The 17,633-nt window shown below is 40.7% G+C and overlaps 1 protein-coding gene across 7 annotated transcripts in view; it reads right to left on the bottom strand.

Annotated features, from left to right (window-relative positions):
• MEIOC (meiosis specific with coiled-coil domain) overlaps positions 1-17,015 on the bottom strand; it is a 38,173-nt gene extending 21,158 nt beyond the window's left edge. For 2 of the 7 annotated variants that reach the window (XM_035303170.3, XM_078373302.1), the window contains exons 1-7: positions 16,615-16,845; positions 13,804-13,845; positions 10,092-10,246; positions 7,203-7,307; positions 4,128-5,994; positions 3,152-3,286; positions 265-445 (exon numbers count right to left, since the gene is read on the bottom strand). In XM_035303170.3, coding sequence (XP_035159061.2) covers positions 265-445; positions 3,152-3,286; positions 4,128-5,994; positions 7,203-7,307; positions 10,092-10,246; positions 13,804-13,845; positions 16,615-16,620 — 2,491 coding nt within the window. In that variant the 5' untranslated portion in view covers positions 16,621-16,845. Of the gene's footprint in view, positions 1-264; positions 446-3,151; positions 3,287-4,127; positions 5,995-7,202; positions 7,308-10,091; positions 10,247-13,803; positions 13,846-13,896; positions 15,936-15,973; positions 16,109-16,614 lie in introns of those variants that run through there. The other 5 variants (XM_078373305.1, XM_078373304.1, XM_017972420.5 and 2 more) reach the window with 5 other exon arrangements.
• Positions 17,016-17,633: the final 618 nt, after the last annotated feature.

Raw genomic sequence — 17,633 nt, 5'->3', positions numbered from 1 at the left:
AAATATTTAAAGGTATTGATACTTTATTTCTGACTTGTATGATAGTGACTATACTTTGAGAACACAGACTATCTTAAAACAGTTATAATAGACAAAATAAAATGGAAATACTTTTGGAGTAAATAATGTGGAGATTATTTACCAATTTATTCTATAGATAAGTGTTAATTTTAGAAATCTAACCTTTCAACCTCAGAATCTGATTTCATCAATACCTAAATTATCATACTGACTTATCAAAAGAATATGCATTAATATTTGTACCTCTGTCATCTTGACGTCTAGGAACTCCTTGCCTTTGCTGATTGGAAGCATTAACAATTTCATCCTTTCTACGTGACTGTACAATGTGAATAGACTCCAAGTGTCTATCAAGAGCAGTAGAGATATTGGCATGAAGAAGAGAGCTCCGAAGACGTTCCATTTTGCCTAGTAAAGTCACAACCTGAGGGAAGCATTTTAATTTTTGATAAGACATGGAGCCACATTGTTCTGCCATTAACTTAAGTAAAAACAAATCTTCAACGAAGCAGAATAGAGATGAGAGCAATAATATTCATTCAATAAATAAATGAATGCTTACTGTGTCCTGACACCATGCTAAGAGAAACAAAGGAAGGTGTTTTCTATCTACTTGTCTGTGTTAATTCTAAAAATATTTGGTAGTTGATTACTGAGAATAAGTATCAATGAAAATGTTAACTATTCAAACATTACCATGTCATTAACAGTGCAAATACAAGAGTGGATACTGTTTTTGACAAATTAGAGACCAGCCTGCAAACAGCATTGTTAGGAAGTACTGTAATCTAACGGAAAAGGTTTTGAGCTAAAAAGAGAAGTACTGGGTTGATTAATCCTGATCTCAACAAGTCCTTAATTTTTCTGGGCCTCAATGTTCCCTTTTTGGAAATCAGAAATATTCAGATAATACTGACTAGTGACAGCTTTAAGGAATCCATAATACAGAAAATACTGATTTATGAAATCTGGTGGATTAAAAAAAAGAAAATATTGATTTAAATTTACATTAAAATAATACCAAATGACTCCTGTAACTGTTAAAACTGCTAAAGAAAATTAGGATGCGTCTCAATCCTCTGATTAATGAAACTTAAAAAAAGGCACTTAATATGTTAGATCAGTAGGGGGAGTATGTTTCATATGCCTAACGTTTAAAATTCAAAACTTGGAAAGTCTATGGTAAGATAACTTTTTGAATAATTGCAATTTGAAGATTGATAAGTACAATAATTGTCTTTGGGAGTTAAATGACTTAACAATTGACATTAGAACTTGGTGTTCACTGATTGGAGAATATAGGGGGAAAAAGCTTCTCAAGAAACTAATGGCACTGGAATTAATATTTTTCTAACCTCACACTCATATCAAGTTTCTTTGGAATACGTCTATTCCAGATGTTAAATATTTTCCTCTCAGCTGTGTATTAGCCAGATCCTTCAAGGAAAAACAAAACACTCAAACCTCCAGGAAACTACTAATTTTTTTTTTTTTGAGATGGAGTTTCGCTCTTGTTACCCAGGCTAGAGTGCAATGGCGCGATCTCAGCTCACCGCACCCTCTGCCTCCTGGGTTCAGGCAATTCTCCCGCCTCAGCCTCCTGAGTAGCTGGGATTACAGGCACGCGCCACCATGCCCAGCTAATTTTTTGTATTTTTAGTAGAGACAGGGTTTCACCATGTTGACCAGAATGGTCTCGATATCTTGACCTCGTGATCCACCAGCCTCGGCCTCCCAAAGTGCCGGGATTACAGGCGTGAGCCACTGCGCCCGGCCAATAATTATTTTTAAGTAAGACAATCATTTTGAGCAAATGATAAGAGTAAAGAAATGTGCACAGATTGGGGCTGGGCGCGATGGTGGCTCACATCTGTAATCCCAGCACTTTGGGAGGTTGAGAGATGCGGATCAGTTGAGATCAGGAGTTTGAGACCAGCCTTACCAACATAGTGAAACCCCGTCTCTACTAAAAATACAAAAAATTAGTCAGGTGTGGTGGTGTACGCCTGTAGTCTCAGCTATTCAGAAGGCCTAGGCAGGACAATTGCTTGAACCTGGGAAGCAGAGGTTGCAGTGAGCCAAGATCTCATCCGAGTGAGACTCCATCTCAAAAAAGAAAAATTTGCACAGATGATTTTTAATAAAAATATTTTTTCAAAATGTATTCCAGCTACTCAGGAGGCTGAGGCAGGAGAATTGCCTGAATCCAGGAGGCGGAGGTTGCGGTGAGCCAAGATTGCGCCATTGCACTCCAGCCTGGGTAACAAGAGCGAAACTCCGTCTCAAAAAAAAAAAAAAAAAAAAAATATATATATATATATATTTCAAAATTCTACAAAGCTAGCAAACTAGAAAATAGTAATTTTTTTTTACCTTCTGTTATTGAAATAATGTTGCTAAGTATACATAAAATAAAAATTTTTTTGAGACAGGGTCCCACTCTGTCACAGGCTGGCATGCAGTGGCATCATCTCAGCTCACTGGAACCTCTGTCTCCCAGGCTCAAGTGATCCTTCCACCTAAGCCTCCTGAGTAGCTGGGACTATAGGCACCTGGCACCATGCCCAGCAATTTTTTGTTTTTGAGACAGAAAAAAAATTTTTTTTGGAGCCTGTCCCAGGCTAGAGGCTAGAGTGCAGTGGCATAATCTCGGCTCACTGCAGCCTCTGCCTCCTGGGTTCAAGTGATTCTCCTGCCTCAGCCTCCTGAGGCTGATCTTGAATTTCTGACCTCAGGTGATCTGCCTGCCTCGGCCTCCCAAAGTGTTGGGATTACAGGCATGAGCCACTATACCCGGCTTTTATTTATTTATTTTGACATGGAGTGTGGTGGTGTGATCTCAGCTCACTGCAACCTCCACCTCCTGGGTTCAAGTGATTCTCCTGCCTCAACATCCTGAGGAGCTGGGATTATAGGCACACGCCACTAAGCCCAGCTAATTTTTGTATTTTTAGTAGAGATGGGGTTTTACCATATTGGCCAGGCTGGTCCTGAACTCCTGACCTCATGATCCACCTGCCTCAGCCTCCCAAAGTGTTGGAATTACAGCAGTGAGCTACCACACCTGGCCTGAAATTTTTAAAAATTTTAACAAAAAATCTATCCACTATTAACTATTTTTACAGCTTACTCTGGCTTGTTCTCGAAGTTCATCCACAATTAAGCGATCAACTCTAGATGGGTGGGAGGTCAGCCTTGGAATTGTAGTGTTGTTAGTACTGGATACTTTTTTCCCAGGATAATTCTTGGCAAGGGCTAATTCAGTCTGTAAAAAATTACATGCATTTTAGATCCAGAATTTTCTAAATATGATTTGATGATGAGTAATCGTTTTCATAAGCCAAATAGAGTATTACCACTTTAAATGAAAATTCTGTTTTGGTATCAAAAGGCAACAAATATAAACCATAATACCACAGTATTTTTCTATTATCTTAATACCTGAGTATACAACAGGTCAACACTAAAAAAATTTCAAAGAAATAAACTTGTAGCCATTAAGGGGGTAAAAAGTTTACTTCAGGGCAAATCACTTAGAATAACAATAACTTTAAAATGTCTTTAAGCATTTTTCGTCTTTATTTAAGCTTCCCATTGGCCAATCCCATCCATTTTTAGTTTTTAAGTAACCCACTTAATTCTTTACTGTCAAGAACTTAGCAAATCCTGGACATTATAGAATTCAGCCAAGAAATAAGGCAAGGTGGCTGGGTGCAGTGGCTCACACCTGTAATCCCAGCACTTGGGACACCAAAGTGGAAGGATCGCTTGAGGCCAGCAGTTTGAGACCACCCTGAGGAACATAGTGAAATCCAGTCTCTACAAAAAAATTAGAATTAGCCAGGCATGGCGGCATGTGCCTGTAGTACTAGCTACTCAGGAGGCTGAGGAGGAAGGATTGCTTGAGCCTAGGAGTTTGAAGTTAAACTATGATTGTGCCACTGTACTTCATCCTGGGCAACAGAGCACGACTCTGTCTCTTTAAAACAACAACAAATAAAACACAAAGAAATAAGGCAAGTACTCAAACTACAGTAAGGTAAATAGAATGAAGACAAGCAAAGGGAATATACTAAGTTACTCCTAAATGGTTAACTTTGTATTACCTTTTTTCTCTCTTTTTCTAATGCTCTCCATTGTTCATAGCATTCTTCTAGACGAATATGAAGTTCACTGGCTGGTCCACTACGGGTTTTAATTGGTCTTTGAAATCCAAAAGTTGGCATGAGACCAGAAAAGGAATTATCACCATACATCATATCATTAAAGTAGGGGTACAAATGGCTTAAGTCATCATAAGAAAATAAGTCATAGGAATCTAACAGTGGAACAACTGAATGGCCAAATGGGTGGGTGCATCTTAGGGGAAATCCATTTGAACCAATTTGTTGAAAACCCTGATTATGCCTTAAATCTCCCATCATATAATTATTAGAAAAGTATGACGGTTGTGTGCGATTCACACGGCTATTAATATTGTCTCCACTTCTTGTTCTGTGGCTATTAAAATGACCCTGTGACTCCAGTAGATCTTGGTATGTATTTTGGGATAAGCCATCAAAATGCTTTGGACCTTCCTCAGGATCATAATGTCCATTCTGTGGCTTAGCTTGAAAATTATGTTTGTTTACATTTTCAATTATCCCATACTGCTGAGCTGAATAGTTATCATAAAATCCATTTGGCTGCTTGATTTTTTTATCTGTAACCACTTCAAAGAGATTTTCTTCTCCAGGCTTTGTGAGTCCTTCTATGTGATTGACAGATTGGATTCTTTCTGCACCACTGTAACCAAAATCAAAACTAGAAAATCCTGAAGGGTTTTCTTGGCAATATTTCTGAAATAAATTGCTATTTGGGGTTAAGTTTGTGGATGATAGTTGGGGAAAATCTGAAGAATCGTTAGAACCTTTTGAAGCTGCACTTAAATGACTATTTAATTTCATCAAGTTCCCTTGATTTCGATAAGGAACAGAAGTGTTATTTTTTGTTTGAACATTCATCCAAGTTGGTCTGTTTAAATTGATACCTCCTGAAGATGTTACTGAGTTTGGTAATAAATTCACTGATTTAAAATATTCAGAATTTGGAGGATCAGGTTTAGCAAACTGTTGCTTTTCTATGACATTAGCAAAATCATTAGCTGGACAAGCTGTGTGAGGTTTTAGTCCATATTCTGATTTTAAGCCAAAATCAGCAGTGAATGCTGCTTCCTTTCCAAACTGTTTCTCTGTCAGATGTGGTGTAGCTTTCAGAAATGTGAAATTCTGCTGGTCAGGGATTGCCTCCTCCATTTTTTTCTGATTTGCTGGTTTAACCTGAAATAACTTTGTGTAGGTGTCTGCTTCTACAGTTGGTGTTTCAGTTGTGCCATTTGCTAATTTTTTACTATCTTGGACACTAAAATTTGAACATTTATTAAGCTTAGCCTTATTAGGATGAACATATTCTGGGTATCTACAATAATCTACATTTTCATTGTATCTATTAAATTGAGAAAGAAACATCTCTGCCCTTTTTTGCTGTAATAGTGCTTCAAGACCTTTAGTACATATACTGTCTTTTCCATAAGGGTAAATATCAACTCCTGATTCTTTCATGATGTCAGAAAGACCAGTTTGAGGTATAAGACAGTTTTTGATAAATGGATATTCTTGGAATGTTGTCTTAGCTGTATCATTTGTCTGAATATTGTAACAGTTAGAATGATCCCTTCCTGAGGAGTACATCCATTGTTCTTCAAGGTCTAAACCAGTAAGTCCATGATAAAGTTCATCTATTTTTTGTTGTGGTGTGCGAGTACTGTTATGCAGGTATTGCTTTTCCATTGCTGACACAGATTCACCACTGTAAAAAGCTTGCTGAGAGATGGCTGTATCTATTGGCCGTTTGGTTTCTGTTAAGAGGTCATGGTGATCTGCAAATCTGCTTGTGTTCATTGGCCAAACCGACTTTACATTGGAGGAACAGGTTCTGGAACAAGTAAATATATTTAATTACAACTTAGGTTTTAAAGACTTTATTTTCGCAGTGGAAAAGGGAGAAAAGTTCTTCAAAAACATTTATCTTGCCCTATCACACCATTCTCTAATCCCTTTAAACTCTGCTGTATAAGCTACCATTAGCTCCAGATAACTGTCTATCACATGAAATATGTTATATAAATATGCAATGTTATATAAATATGCAATTTTTAATATGTCTTCACTATACTTTCCCAAGAGACTAAGGTCTAAGATGTGACTTCATGGTCTTAGATGAATTATTATTATTATTATTATTGAGACAGAGTCTCACTCTTTTGCCCAGGCTAGAGTGCAGCAGCAGCATCTCGGGTCACTGCAACCTCCGCCTCCCAGGTTCAAGCGATTCTTCTGCCTCAGCCTCCCAAGTAGCTGGGACTACAGGTGTGTGCCACCACACCCGGCTAATTTTTGTATTTTTAGTAGAGATGGGGTTTCACCATATTGGCCAGGCTGCTCTCGAACTCCTGACCTCGTGATTTGCCAGCCTCGGCTTCCCAAAGTGCTGGGATTACAGGCGTGAGCCACCACGCCCAGCCTAGATGAATTATTTATCTATAGTAATCAGGAAATAAGCTCTTCCTTTGCTTAGGTTATTTTATAAAAGCGTTGTTGACCACAGTTTTTTTTTTAATGAAAAAAGATATGTTTTGCTTAAACTTTGTGAAATTAAAAGATTTTAACTGATAACATGTGCACTACATACTTCCCTATTTATGAAATAGGATATTTGGATAATATGGCTTCCACACCCAATAAAACAATTAAAACATTAAAAAGTTTTCTAACACATGAATAAAATCCATATGTATTTCTGCATAGTAGTAATGAGTTTTATTCTTTGAGATCTATGTATAAAAGCTCCTTGGAATTTATATTCTTAAGCCAGTATTTAGTTCATGAACTCAAAGGAAATAGCTCTGAATTATGCAAGAATAATTTTTCAATGAAAGTTCTTAAGCAAATAAAACCTTAGATTGAACTTCTAATTGTATAGCAAATACTTCAGCAAAATCAAGTCTCCTTCAAACAATATTGGAATTAAGATGTCTACTGTCAGATGATCCACTATTAAGTAAAAATAAAAGTTAATAAACAGGGTAATCTACTGTATGTTAATCCAGAGCTTGTTGTATACTATATAGATTATATACTAACCCTTCAGCAAAATATGGTTGTGACTTATCTTGTTCTTCCAAAATGTTAGACACAAGTCCATATAAATCTGTTTCACTGCCATAGTCATTTCTTTCCATTTGAATCCTAAAAATAAATGAATCTGTGCTGAAATACAGTATGTTGATTACTCTTTCCACACTTATCCTTCCATCTTTATCTATAAAACATTTGGACTGAATCTACATCCATCATTTCAAATAAAGAAGAGACTAGAACTCAAGAATATTTTCCACTTTGGCATGGTGTCTTTTCCACATAAATAGTTCTCCTTGATTTCAAATCCTTTGTCTGACTTGCAGGGTATACTTACCTCTTATTTTTCCACAACACATGCTTTTCATCTTAGGTTACCAAGATATAAATTTCTCATCTCTGATGTGACAGACATGCTTGATATCACAGTTGCTCCTAAAAGCATGTCTTGTCCTATTATACATTATTCCATCAATACCTGCTCAGCTTCCTCATTTGTAATTTGAAAAACATATGAACCTGATGCTCTATTCTATTTCTGTGTCTCTATACTAAATACTGGATAAAAAAGGGAAATGTCATGTGGTCATCTTAGACATCATAGCAATTTTGTAATTGTCACTTAAATGTAACAGATTTGGGAGCCATCCCTAATCCTTGCAAAGCATGACTGGATGGAGTTCCTTCTAGCCCAGAAATCACCTGGTGACTGATGCTGACTAAATACAAAATGTAACAACCAAAAGCACATGAAGATTGGTACCTTTTACCTGTTACAGATTTTGGGTAATTTCTTCCTAAAAGTAATACAGGTTGAGTATTCCTTATCCAAAATGCTTTGGATAAGAGGTGTTGTTGATTTCAGGTTTTTTTCTTGGATTTTGGAAATACACATTATACTCCAAATATGTAACATATATTTGTAGATTTGGCTGAATGTCCCTATCCAAAATCTAAAATGCTCCAATGAGCATTTGTTCTGAGCGTCATGTCAGCAGCACTCAAAATGTTTCAGATTTTGGAGCATTTTGGATTTTGGATTTTCAGATTTGGGATGCTCAGCCTGTATGTTGTTTTGTAATAAATTGTAACTTACTGTTTTTTCGTATTTCATAGTGTTGGGATATTTTAGAAATAAAATACCTTATATTTGCATAACACTCACTTGATCTTAGCCAAAAGGCCAAGAAGCGATTTTGCATAACACTCATATTTAATTGATCTTCATAACATTGGAAGGGTAAGCATTAGTAATCATTCAATTATTATCTGTTAAATAAATGATCATTTGATATATTAAGAAATTTGTATTTTGCAAGGGACTTGCCAAAATACTATATACTTGCTAAATAGTCTGCCTACAAGTCCAATACCTTTTCTACTATATCTGTTATCTCATAAAAGTTCAATATAAAAGCTTTTTTGTGTAATATATTAGTATATATCTAGAAAAATATTTACTGTAATGTATACCAAACTGCGAGCAGCTGTTATTGGGGGTGGGGAGAAAAGGTTAAGATAGACTTTCAAAAAAAAAAAAAGATAGACTTTCATTCATATGTATTTCTGAAAAGTTTCTATTTTTTCACTTGATCTTAGCCAAAAGCTGAGAAGCAACAGGCTTGATTTTTTTTTTCAATAGCATATATCAACTTTAAAAATATGTTTGTAGAATTATGTATTATATGGACTTTCTAATAAAATCATTATTTTAAAGAATTTACCAATAATTTAAAATTTTTAACTTTTCTAATAAATACAAGTAACTATTTCCTGGTTAGACTAAAGATGCATCAGCCTCTATAAACAGCTCCCATATATAATTAAAGATAGATGTCACTCCCTTAGGCTCCTCTTTGCAATAGGCTCCCATAATATCCCATACTTCCTTTTTTGTAACCCTCACTATAATTGCAGTGCCTGGCATGTCATTGTCATCATCGTCATCATCGTCATCATCATTTAAGATTATAAAGGCAAGAATAATATTTGTCATGTTTAAATTCTGGTATCTCCCTTCGAAAAGCATTTGATGTACAGGGGGCCCTTATTATTTGTGGAATTGAACAGAAAAATAATTTAAAATATCTTATGTTTGATAAAACCCTGTTTGTTATGTAGTTGTGAAGGAAGAAATTGAAAATTTAGAACTGGATGACAAAAACATCTAAAAGTTTTAACTCATTTGTATAAGATATCTTTAGGAAGAGGAACTTAAGATTTATGCACTAAATATTCCCACTAATGAATTTTTTTAAGTAATAACCTAGCTGGGCAGTGGCTCATGCGTGTAATTCCAGCACTTTGGGAGGCCAAGGTGGGAGGATGGTTTGGGGCCAGGAGTTCAAGACCAGCCTAGGAAACAAAGTAAGACCTTGTTTCTTGAAAAGAAATTTTTTTGAAGTCAGCTGGCCACCATGGTGCATACCTGTAGTCCCAGCTACTAGGAAGCTGAGGCAGGAGGATGGCGTGAGCACAGAAGTTCAAAGTTGCAGTGAGCCATGATCTTGGCACTGCACTCCAGATTGGGTGACAGAGCAAGACCCTGTCTCAACAAAACAAAACAAAATCATAAAAACTATACACAAATAACTGCCCAGTTTACACTTTCCTAAAAGTTTGAAAAACATAGAATGCTACAACAGTTAAATGCTGATATAGGGAATAAAGAGCAAATAAACCTCAGTTCTTACATAATTAAATTTAAAAATACCTCGATTAGCATGAGAAACAAATTGGTTAATTTCTTTCTTTTTTTTTTTTAAAGACGGGTTTCACTATGTTGGTCAGGCTGGTCTTGAACTCCCGACCTCAGGTAATCTGCCCACCTTGGCCTCCAAAATGCTTGGATTACAGGTGTGAGCCACCCTGCCCGGCACAAATTGATTAATTTACCTGTTCTTTATATTGATCTGAGAATTAGAAGGTTGTTTAATATCATCTCTATAAGTAGACCATGGTGCACAGAAAAGTGAAGAATCTACAGAACTTGAATATTCTGTTGAAGAAAATGGAGTATAGGTCTTCCTTAGGTCTATACTGTCTTCACTCTGAAAGTTTTAAGAAATGTTTATCAGACACATCAAAACTTCATTTGTTATAGAATATTAGAAAAATAAGAAAGCAAGGGAAATAACACAGGTGTAAGAGTTGGGAGAATTACATTCAAATGTAGACTTAGTGACTTAAGACTACTTTATACCAGGGAAACTTTTGGCAAACTTTTTCTGTAAAAGGCCAAACAGTAAGTATTTTAGGCTTAACTGGCCATGAAGGTCACTGTCAAAACTTTTCAAATCTAATGTTATAGCACTAAATCAACCACAGACAATAAATAAATGGGCGTGGCTGCATTGCAATAAAACTTAATTTACAAAACAGGTATTCAGCAAATCTGGCTCTTTGTTGCTAATCTGTGGTATAAAATACTTAGAATTATTGTAGTTTTTAAACATTTTTTGAATAGATGAGCATTATATGGATACTAGCAATGTTATTTTTAATAAATTATATATAAAATTCAGTCTTAATGTCCCCAAGCTCTGAAAAAAGTTAATGTATGTTTATATAGAATTTTACACTCTTCAGAGAAATTTCACACATATTACCATATTTAGTAATGGGTATTATCTCTACTTTAAAAACAAGGAAACTGAGGCTGCAAGTCACTCAGCCAATATGTGACAAAACTAAAACCAAAACCCAGGGCCTTCTTCCTCTTAGTCAAGGGCATTTTTTACAGTATCTTTTTTTTTTTTTTTTTGAGACAAGAGTCTTACTCTGTTGCCCAGGCTGGAGTACAGCGGCCAGATCTCAGCTCACTGCAACCTCTGCCTCCTGGGTTGAAACAATTCTCCTGCCTTAGCCAATCAAGTAGCTGGGATTGCAGGCACCCCCCACCATGCCTGTCGAAGTTTTGTATTTTTAGTCGAGGGTTTTAGGGTTTCACTATGTTAGCCAGGCTGGTCTCAAACTCCTGACCTCAAGTAATCTGTCTGCTTTGTCCTTCCAAAGTGCTGGGATTACAGGTGTGAGCCACATAATCCAGCCAGTGAATGCTTCTATAATGAACTTGAGCAAACAAAAAGTTCATTTTTTTTGTTTCCTTTTTAATAGAGATGGGGTCTTGCTGTGTTTCCCAGGCTGGTCTTGAACTCCTGGCCTCAAGTGATCCTCCTGCCTTGGCCTCCCAAAGTGCTGGGATTACAGGTGGGCCTTGGGTTTTAAAATTTTAATGAATTATTTAACCCTGTCTCCTTCCAAAAGGGACTGAGGCCGGGTGCAGTGGCGCCTGCCTGTAGTCCCAGCTACTCGGGAGGCTGAGGTGGGAGGACTGCTTGAGCCCAGGAGTTCTGGGCTGTAGTGCGCTATGGCAATCTGGTGTCCGCACTAAGTTCGGCATCAATATGGTGATCTCCCAGGAGCAGGGGGCCACCAGGTTGCCTAAGGAAGTGTGAACCGGCCCAGGTAGGAACCGGAGCAGGTAAAAACTCCCGTGCTGATTAGTGGGATTGCGCCTGTGAATACCACTGCACTCCAGCCTGGGCAACATAGCGAGACCCATCTCTTAAAAAAAAAAAAAAAAAAAAAACAGAAAGAAGGAAAATGGGATGAATGAAGGCCATTTTAGAAGGGACCCGTCTCTTAAAAAAAAAAAAAAAAAAAAAGGTCTTCCTTAGGTCTACTGAGGTGTAGGGAAAGTAAATTTAACAAACAAACAAACAAACAAAAAGTTTAGGCTAATTTATACATTGTTTATTCTAGAAAATGCTTCCTTAAAGAAGACTGAAAGTATAAATTCACAACTTTTAACTTTCCAAATAAGGAACTATTAAAAACTGAGATGCAATAACTATAAGTACACAATGAGACCAGGCATGGTGGCTCACGCCTGTAATCCCAGCACTTTGGGAGGCTAAAGTGTGTGGTGGTAGGTGCCTGTAATCCCAGCTACTCTGGAGGCTGAGGCAGGAGAATCGCTTGAACCTGGGAGGCAGAGTTGCAGTGAGCCAAGATTGTGCCATTGCACTCCAGTCTGGGCGACAGAGTGAGACTCTGTCTCGAAAGGAAAGAAAGAAAACGGAAGAAAAGAAAAGAAGGAAGGAAGGAAGGAAGGAAAGAACGAAAGAGAAAGAAAGAAAGAAAGAAAAGAGAAAAAGAGATAAGAAAGAAAGAGAAGAAGAAATATAATTCTGGCTAAAAATATTTTATTTTCTTTTTTTTTTTTTGAGACGGAGTTTCACTCTTGTTACCCAGGCTGGAGTGCAATGGCGTGATCTCGGCTCACCGCAACCTCCGCCTCCTGGGTTCAGGCAATTCTCCTGCCTCAGCCTCCTGAGTAGCTGGGATTACAAGCATGCGCCACCGTGCCCAGATCATTTTTTTTGTATCTTTAGTAGAGACGGGGTTTCACCATGTTGACCAGGATGGTCTCGATCTCTTGACCTAGTGATCCACCCACCTTGGCCTCCCAAAGTGCTGGGATTACAGGCATGAGCCACCGCGCCAGCCCTAAAAATATTTTTTAATTGCTTTTATTCTGTACTGTTTCTAAATTTTTGTTCCTAATCACTGAAAAACATTTAAACTATACAAAAATGTTATACTATACCAACAGAATATGAACATTAAGAAATACATTCCAATCATCCATCTTCAAGAATCTCAAAATATTTTACAACCATTTGTTTAAGTTCTGGTTATGATTCTATTTAAAACCCACACATAATTTTTCCATTTATAGTTTGTATTACAACTATTCTCAAGTTGAGAAAATGGAAGCACAGAAGTTTTTGCTGAGAGCCACTAAAAATTACCTTCCCAGAATTTGTTGGTTAGCAGCAACTTTTACAAAGGCTTTTTATCTTTCTTTCCTAATTTTATCCCTTGAGTTCTAAAGTTTTCATCATAGGCTCACTTTAACTCTTTCTTATGTGTGAAGTATCCAAAGTGACATTCTTTCAAGTACATTTTTATTTTAAAATAAGTTTTGAATATTCGAAATAAAAAATCTTTTAAAGGATTGACTTAACTCTTGTATTCTTGGGTTAAACAAACAACTAAAGTAATGTGGTGGATTCAAACATAATCATACTTGAAATATCTGCATCCCTTTCAGTTAACAGAAGCCAGAAAATATGCAAATATTTGAGTGTGCATATTTACCGGTTAACTTAAAAATGTATCACTTATATCCTTAACGTACTTAAAACAATTAACTGAAATTAAACCCAAGTAAATTTTAGTCCATATGTAAACATTGCAGAGAGCAGTGGAACTACTGTCTGGGTTCCACTTGAGCTTTATTATTTAGGGCACAAATCAAGCTCTCTGAGGCTCAGTTTCTCAATCTGTACAGTGGCATAATAATAAACACTATTGTTAGTGTGGATTAAATAATTTATTTCCAGATATTGTTATAATTCAAAGTACAACAATATCAACATTGATGTCCTAGTTAAATAATTTCAAATGAAAATTACTTACATTACCCAAGCCTAATTTCCTTTGATCAACAAATCTGAATGTCTTAGGTGAGGTAAGTGGTAGCATGTAATTTAAGACATTGTTAAAGCCAGAAAATAAAGGAGTAAAGTGAAATTTTCACCTTTAAATTATCCAAAGTATGTTTGTACCAACTTGCAAATGCCTGCAGAAAAAAAATTTATTTTGATCTTACTAGATAAATGGATTTTCTTACATTTTTGGTGTCATGTTATGCTGAGAAAAAGGTAGAAACGAGTCAATGAAAAATCTTATTCCTTGTTTTCTTTCTTCTTTTTTTTTTGAGACAGTCTGGCTCTATCACTAGGCTGGAGTGCAGCGGTGCGATCCTGACTCACTGCAACTTCCGTTTTCCGGTTTCAAGCAATTCTCCTTCCTCAGCCTTCCAAGTAGCTGGGACTACAGGCACGCACCACCATGTTTGTCTAATTTTTTTGTATTTTTAGTAGAGACGGGGTTTCACCGTGTGGCCAGGATGGTCTCGATCTCTTGACCTCGTAATCCGCCCACCTCGGCCTCCCAAAGTGCTGGGATTACAGGCATGAACAACCATGGCCCGGCCCTTCCTTCCTTTTTTTTTTTTTGAGATGCAGCCTCACTCTGTTGCCCAGGCTGGAGTGCAGTGCCAGGCTCTGCAACCTCCGCCTCCCAGGTTCAAGATTCTCCTGTCTCAGCCTCCCAATTATCTGGGATGACAGGCGCATGCCACCACACCTGGCTGATTTTTGTAATTTTAGTAGAGATGGGGTTTCACCATGTTGGCCAGGCTAGTCTCAAACTCCTGACCTCAGGCGATCCACCCACCTGGGCCTCCCAAAGTGCTGGGATTATAGGCATGAGCCACCGCCCCCAGCCCTTAAGTTGTTTTCAAAGCAAAGTATGTATTCTGCAAATTATATTTAAAAGATGGTTACTGGGCTGGGCGCCATGCCCTGAAATCCTAGTATTTTGGGAGTCCAAGACAGGAGGATTGCTGGGGCCCAAGAGTTCGAGACCAGTGTGGGCAACATGGTGAAACTCCATCTCTAAAAACAATACAAAAATGAACTGGGCATGATGGCGAGCACCTGTAATCCCAGCTACTAGGGAGGCTGAGATGGGAGAATTGCTTGAACCCAGGAGGCGAAGATTGCATTAAGCCGAGATTGGGCCACTGCACTCCAGCCTGGGCGACAGCAAGACTCCTGAAAAACTTTAAAACAAACAAAAAAACTGCCAGGCGCAGTGGCTCACGCCTGTAATCCCAGCACTTTGGGAGCCAAGGTGGGCGGATCACCTGAGGTCGGGAGTTAGAGACCAGCCTGACCAACATAGAGGAACCCCGTCTCTACTAAAATTACAAAATTAGCTGGGCGTGGTGGCACATGCCTGCAATCCCAGCCAGTCGGGAGGCTGAGGCAGGAGAATCCCTTGAACCCAGGAGGCGGAGGTTTCAGTGAGCCGAGATCGTGTAATTGCACTCCAGCCTGCGCAACAAAAGCGAAACTCATCTCAAATTGAGAGAAAAAAAAAAAAAAAAAAAAAGTCAGGTATGGTGGCAGGCACCTGCGGTACCAGCTCCTCAGGAGGCTGAGGCATGAGAATCACTTGAACTCGGGAGGTGGAGGTTGCAGTGAGCTATTGCGCCAATGCACTCCAGCCTGGGCGACAAAGTGAGACTCTGTCTCAAAAACAAACAACAACAAAAAACCGGACTGGTGCGGTGGCTCACGTCTGTAATCCCAGCACTTCGGGAGGCTTAGGTGGGTGGATCACCTGAGGTCGGGAGTTTGAGACCAGCCCGACCAACATGGAGAAATCCTGTCTCTACTAAAAATACACAATTAGCTGCACATAGTGGCGAATGCCTGTAATACCAGCTACTCGGGAGACTGAGGCAGGAGAATTGCTTGAACCTGGGAGTCGGAGGTTGCGGTGAGCCGAGATGGCGTCATTGCACTCCAGCCTGGGCAACAAGAGGGAAACTCCGTCTCAAAAAAGAAAAGAAAAGAAAAGCCAGGCGTGGTGGCGGGCTCCTGTGATCCCAGCTCCTCAGGAGGCTAAGACAGGAGAATCACTTGAACCCGGGAGGCAGAGGTTGCAGTGAGCCGGGATGGCGCCACTGCACTCCAGCGTGGGCGGCAGGGCAAGACCCTGTATCAAAAAAAAAAAAAAAGCGTTGTCCCCGGTTTTCTCTTCCTGTAGCGCCATTAAACGCCTATGAATCAGCGGCTCGAGAAAATGAATTTGATTTAGAATAAACCGTCTAACAGAGGCTGAGTTTATTGAAGAACCTGCGGTTTGTAGCAATCGTAGAAGGAAGCGGAGCCGGTCAACACCGAGCTGCCGAAGACGACGGTTAACCTGCTGCCCGCGGCAGCGCCGAGGTTCCAGCAGCGATTCGCACCTCAGGGGAACGCGACTTTGGGCTGCAGCACGCGGGGAGAGGAAATGGCAGACAGTCGTCACGAGGGCGACGCCGGGGCTGAAACGGCTGGACGCCTGTTCCCCCTCGGCCGTTCGGCTCAATTCTAACCCTCTGAGAGGACACGAATTTGGGGGCCCGCGCTTCCGGCCTCGGGATTCCCACTCTCCCCTCGGGCCCCCTCCGAGACGACCCCGAGGCGCGCCCCTCCCCCGCCATCGCCTCAACGCGATGGCCGCCTCCCAGGAATAGGAAATCCGGGCGACCCGGGCCCCGTCCGGCCCATCCAGTCAGCCCACGCCGCGCCACGGCCTCTGTCCGCCCCGTCTGGGCTCCGCACCGGCGACCCGCCTCTGCCGCGCCGTTCCTCAGCCTCTCCTCCTCGTAGTCTCCCGCAAGCTTAGTGGCCCCTCCGCTCCCCGGACCCTGCCCTTCCTCACGCGTTACCTCAAGTCCCTCCTCCCTCAGGCCTGGCAGGTGAGGGCACAGGCAGGTGTCTCCCCGTCTCACCTCCATGAGGCCCCCCTAGCCTCTCCCGGACTAGGCACAGCTCCTGGGATACGGGAGCGAAGGGGGGCGTCGAGACCCAGCTCCCTCAGCCCGCACTCCGCTGTCTCCGCAGCCGCCTCCGCTGCCCAGGCGCTGCCTGGAGCCAGTCTGCGGGTGGGGTGGCCGGAGCGGGAGGGGAGGGGCGGGGCGGGGGCAGAGGCCGTTACTTGGCCTTACCGGGGACTCGCGACTGGGCACCCGACACTCCACCGGCGAGCTCCGCCCCACGGTGAGGCCCGCCCCTCGCTTCGCACCCCGTCATTGGCCTGATGCCCATCCAATGGGCGACCAATCCAGGCTCCGTTACTCCTCAGAGACAAAGCGAAGGGGCGGTTAGCTGACCTAGCTCTCTCGCGGCTTCTGAGCTTTTCCCGCTCAAAGGAAATGTATTCGGGATTGGCCCGGACTGGCAGGCACCCGCCCGATGATTGGCTGATAGGGCAGCAGAGAGGCGGGGCGTGGAAGGTTGAAAGAGCGCAGCCCTAGAGGGTGGGAGAGGTGTTGGAGGTGCTTGGAAGAGTTGAAGAGTTGCTCAGCAACGGTCTCATCATCCGGAACCTAGCCGTTGCGCACATTTCATTTGTCCGACATTTTATATTTGTCCGACATTTCATATTTGTCCCTTAGTCCCTCCCCTAGCTCCCAGAATCCTTTGGAGCTGCCCAGAGACTCATATATCTTGTACCGGTTTGGAGAGGGCAAGGAGCGACTTGTGGACTGGGTGTTGTTGGGAGACCCCCTTTTGAGGGAGAACCGCCCTGTGTTCTAAGCCTGGGCTTCCAGTTGGGTTCCATGTGGGTGTTAAAGTGACTTTTGAACAAAGTTCAATGTGACCTGTCAGTTCGTTGTAAAACAGGGTCTTGCTCTGTCACCCAGGCTGGAGTGCAGTGGTGCTGTCATAGCTTACTGCAGCCTTGGGACTCCTGGTCCAAGCAATCCTCCTGCCTCATCCTCCCGAGAAGCTGCAGGCACGTTGCCAC

Source organism: Callithrix jacchus, chromosome 5 (genome assembly GCF_049354715.1).
Source record: "Callithrix jacchus isolate 240 chromosome 5, calJac240_pri, whole genome shotgun sequence".
Taxonomy (NCBI): domain Eukaryota; kingdom Metazoa; phylum Chordata; class Mammalia; order Primates; family Cebidae; genus Callithrix; species Callithrix jacchus.
Note: the sequence above shows the minus strand (reverse complement) of the source record. Positions and strands in the feature narration are given on the sequence as shown.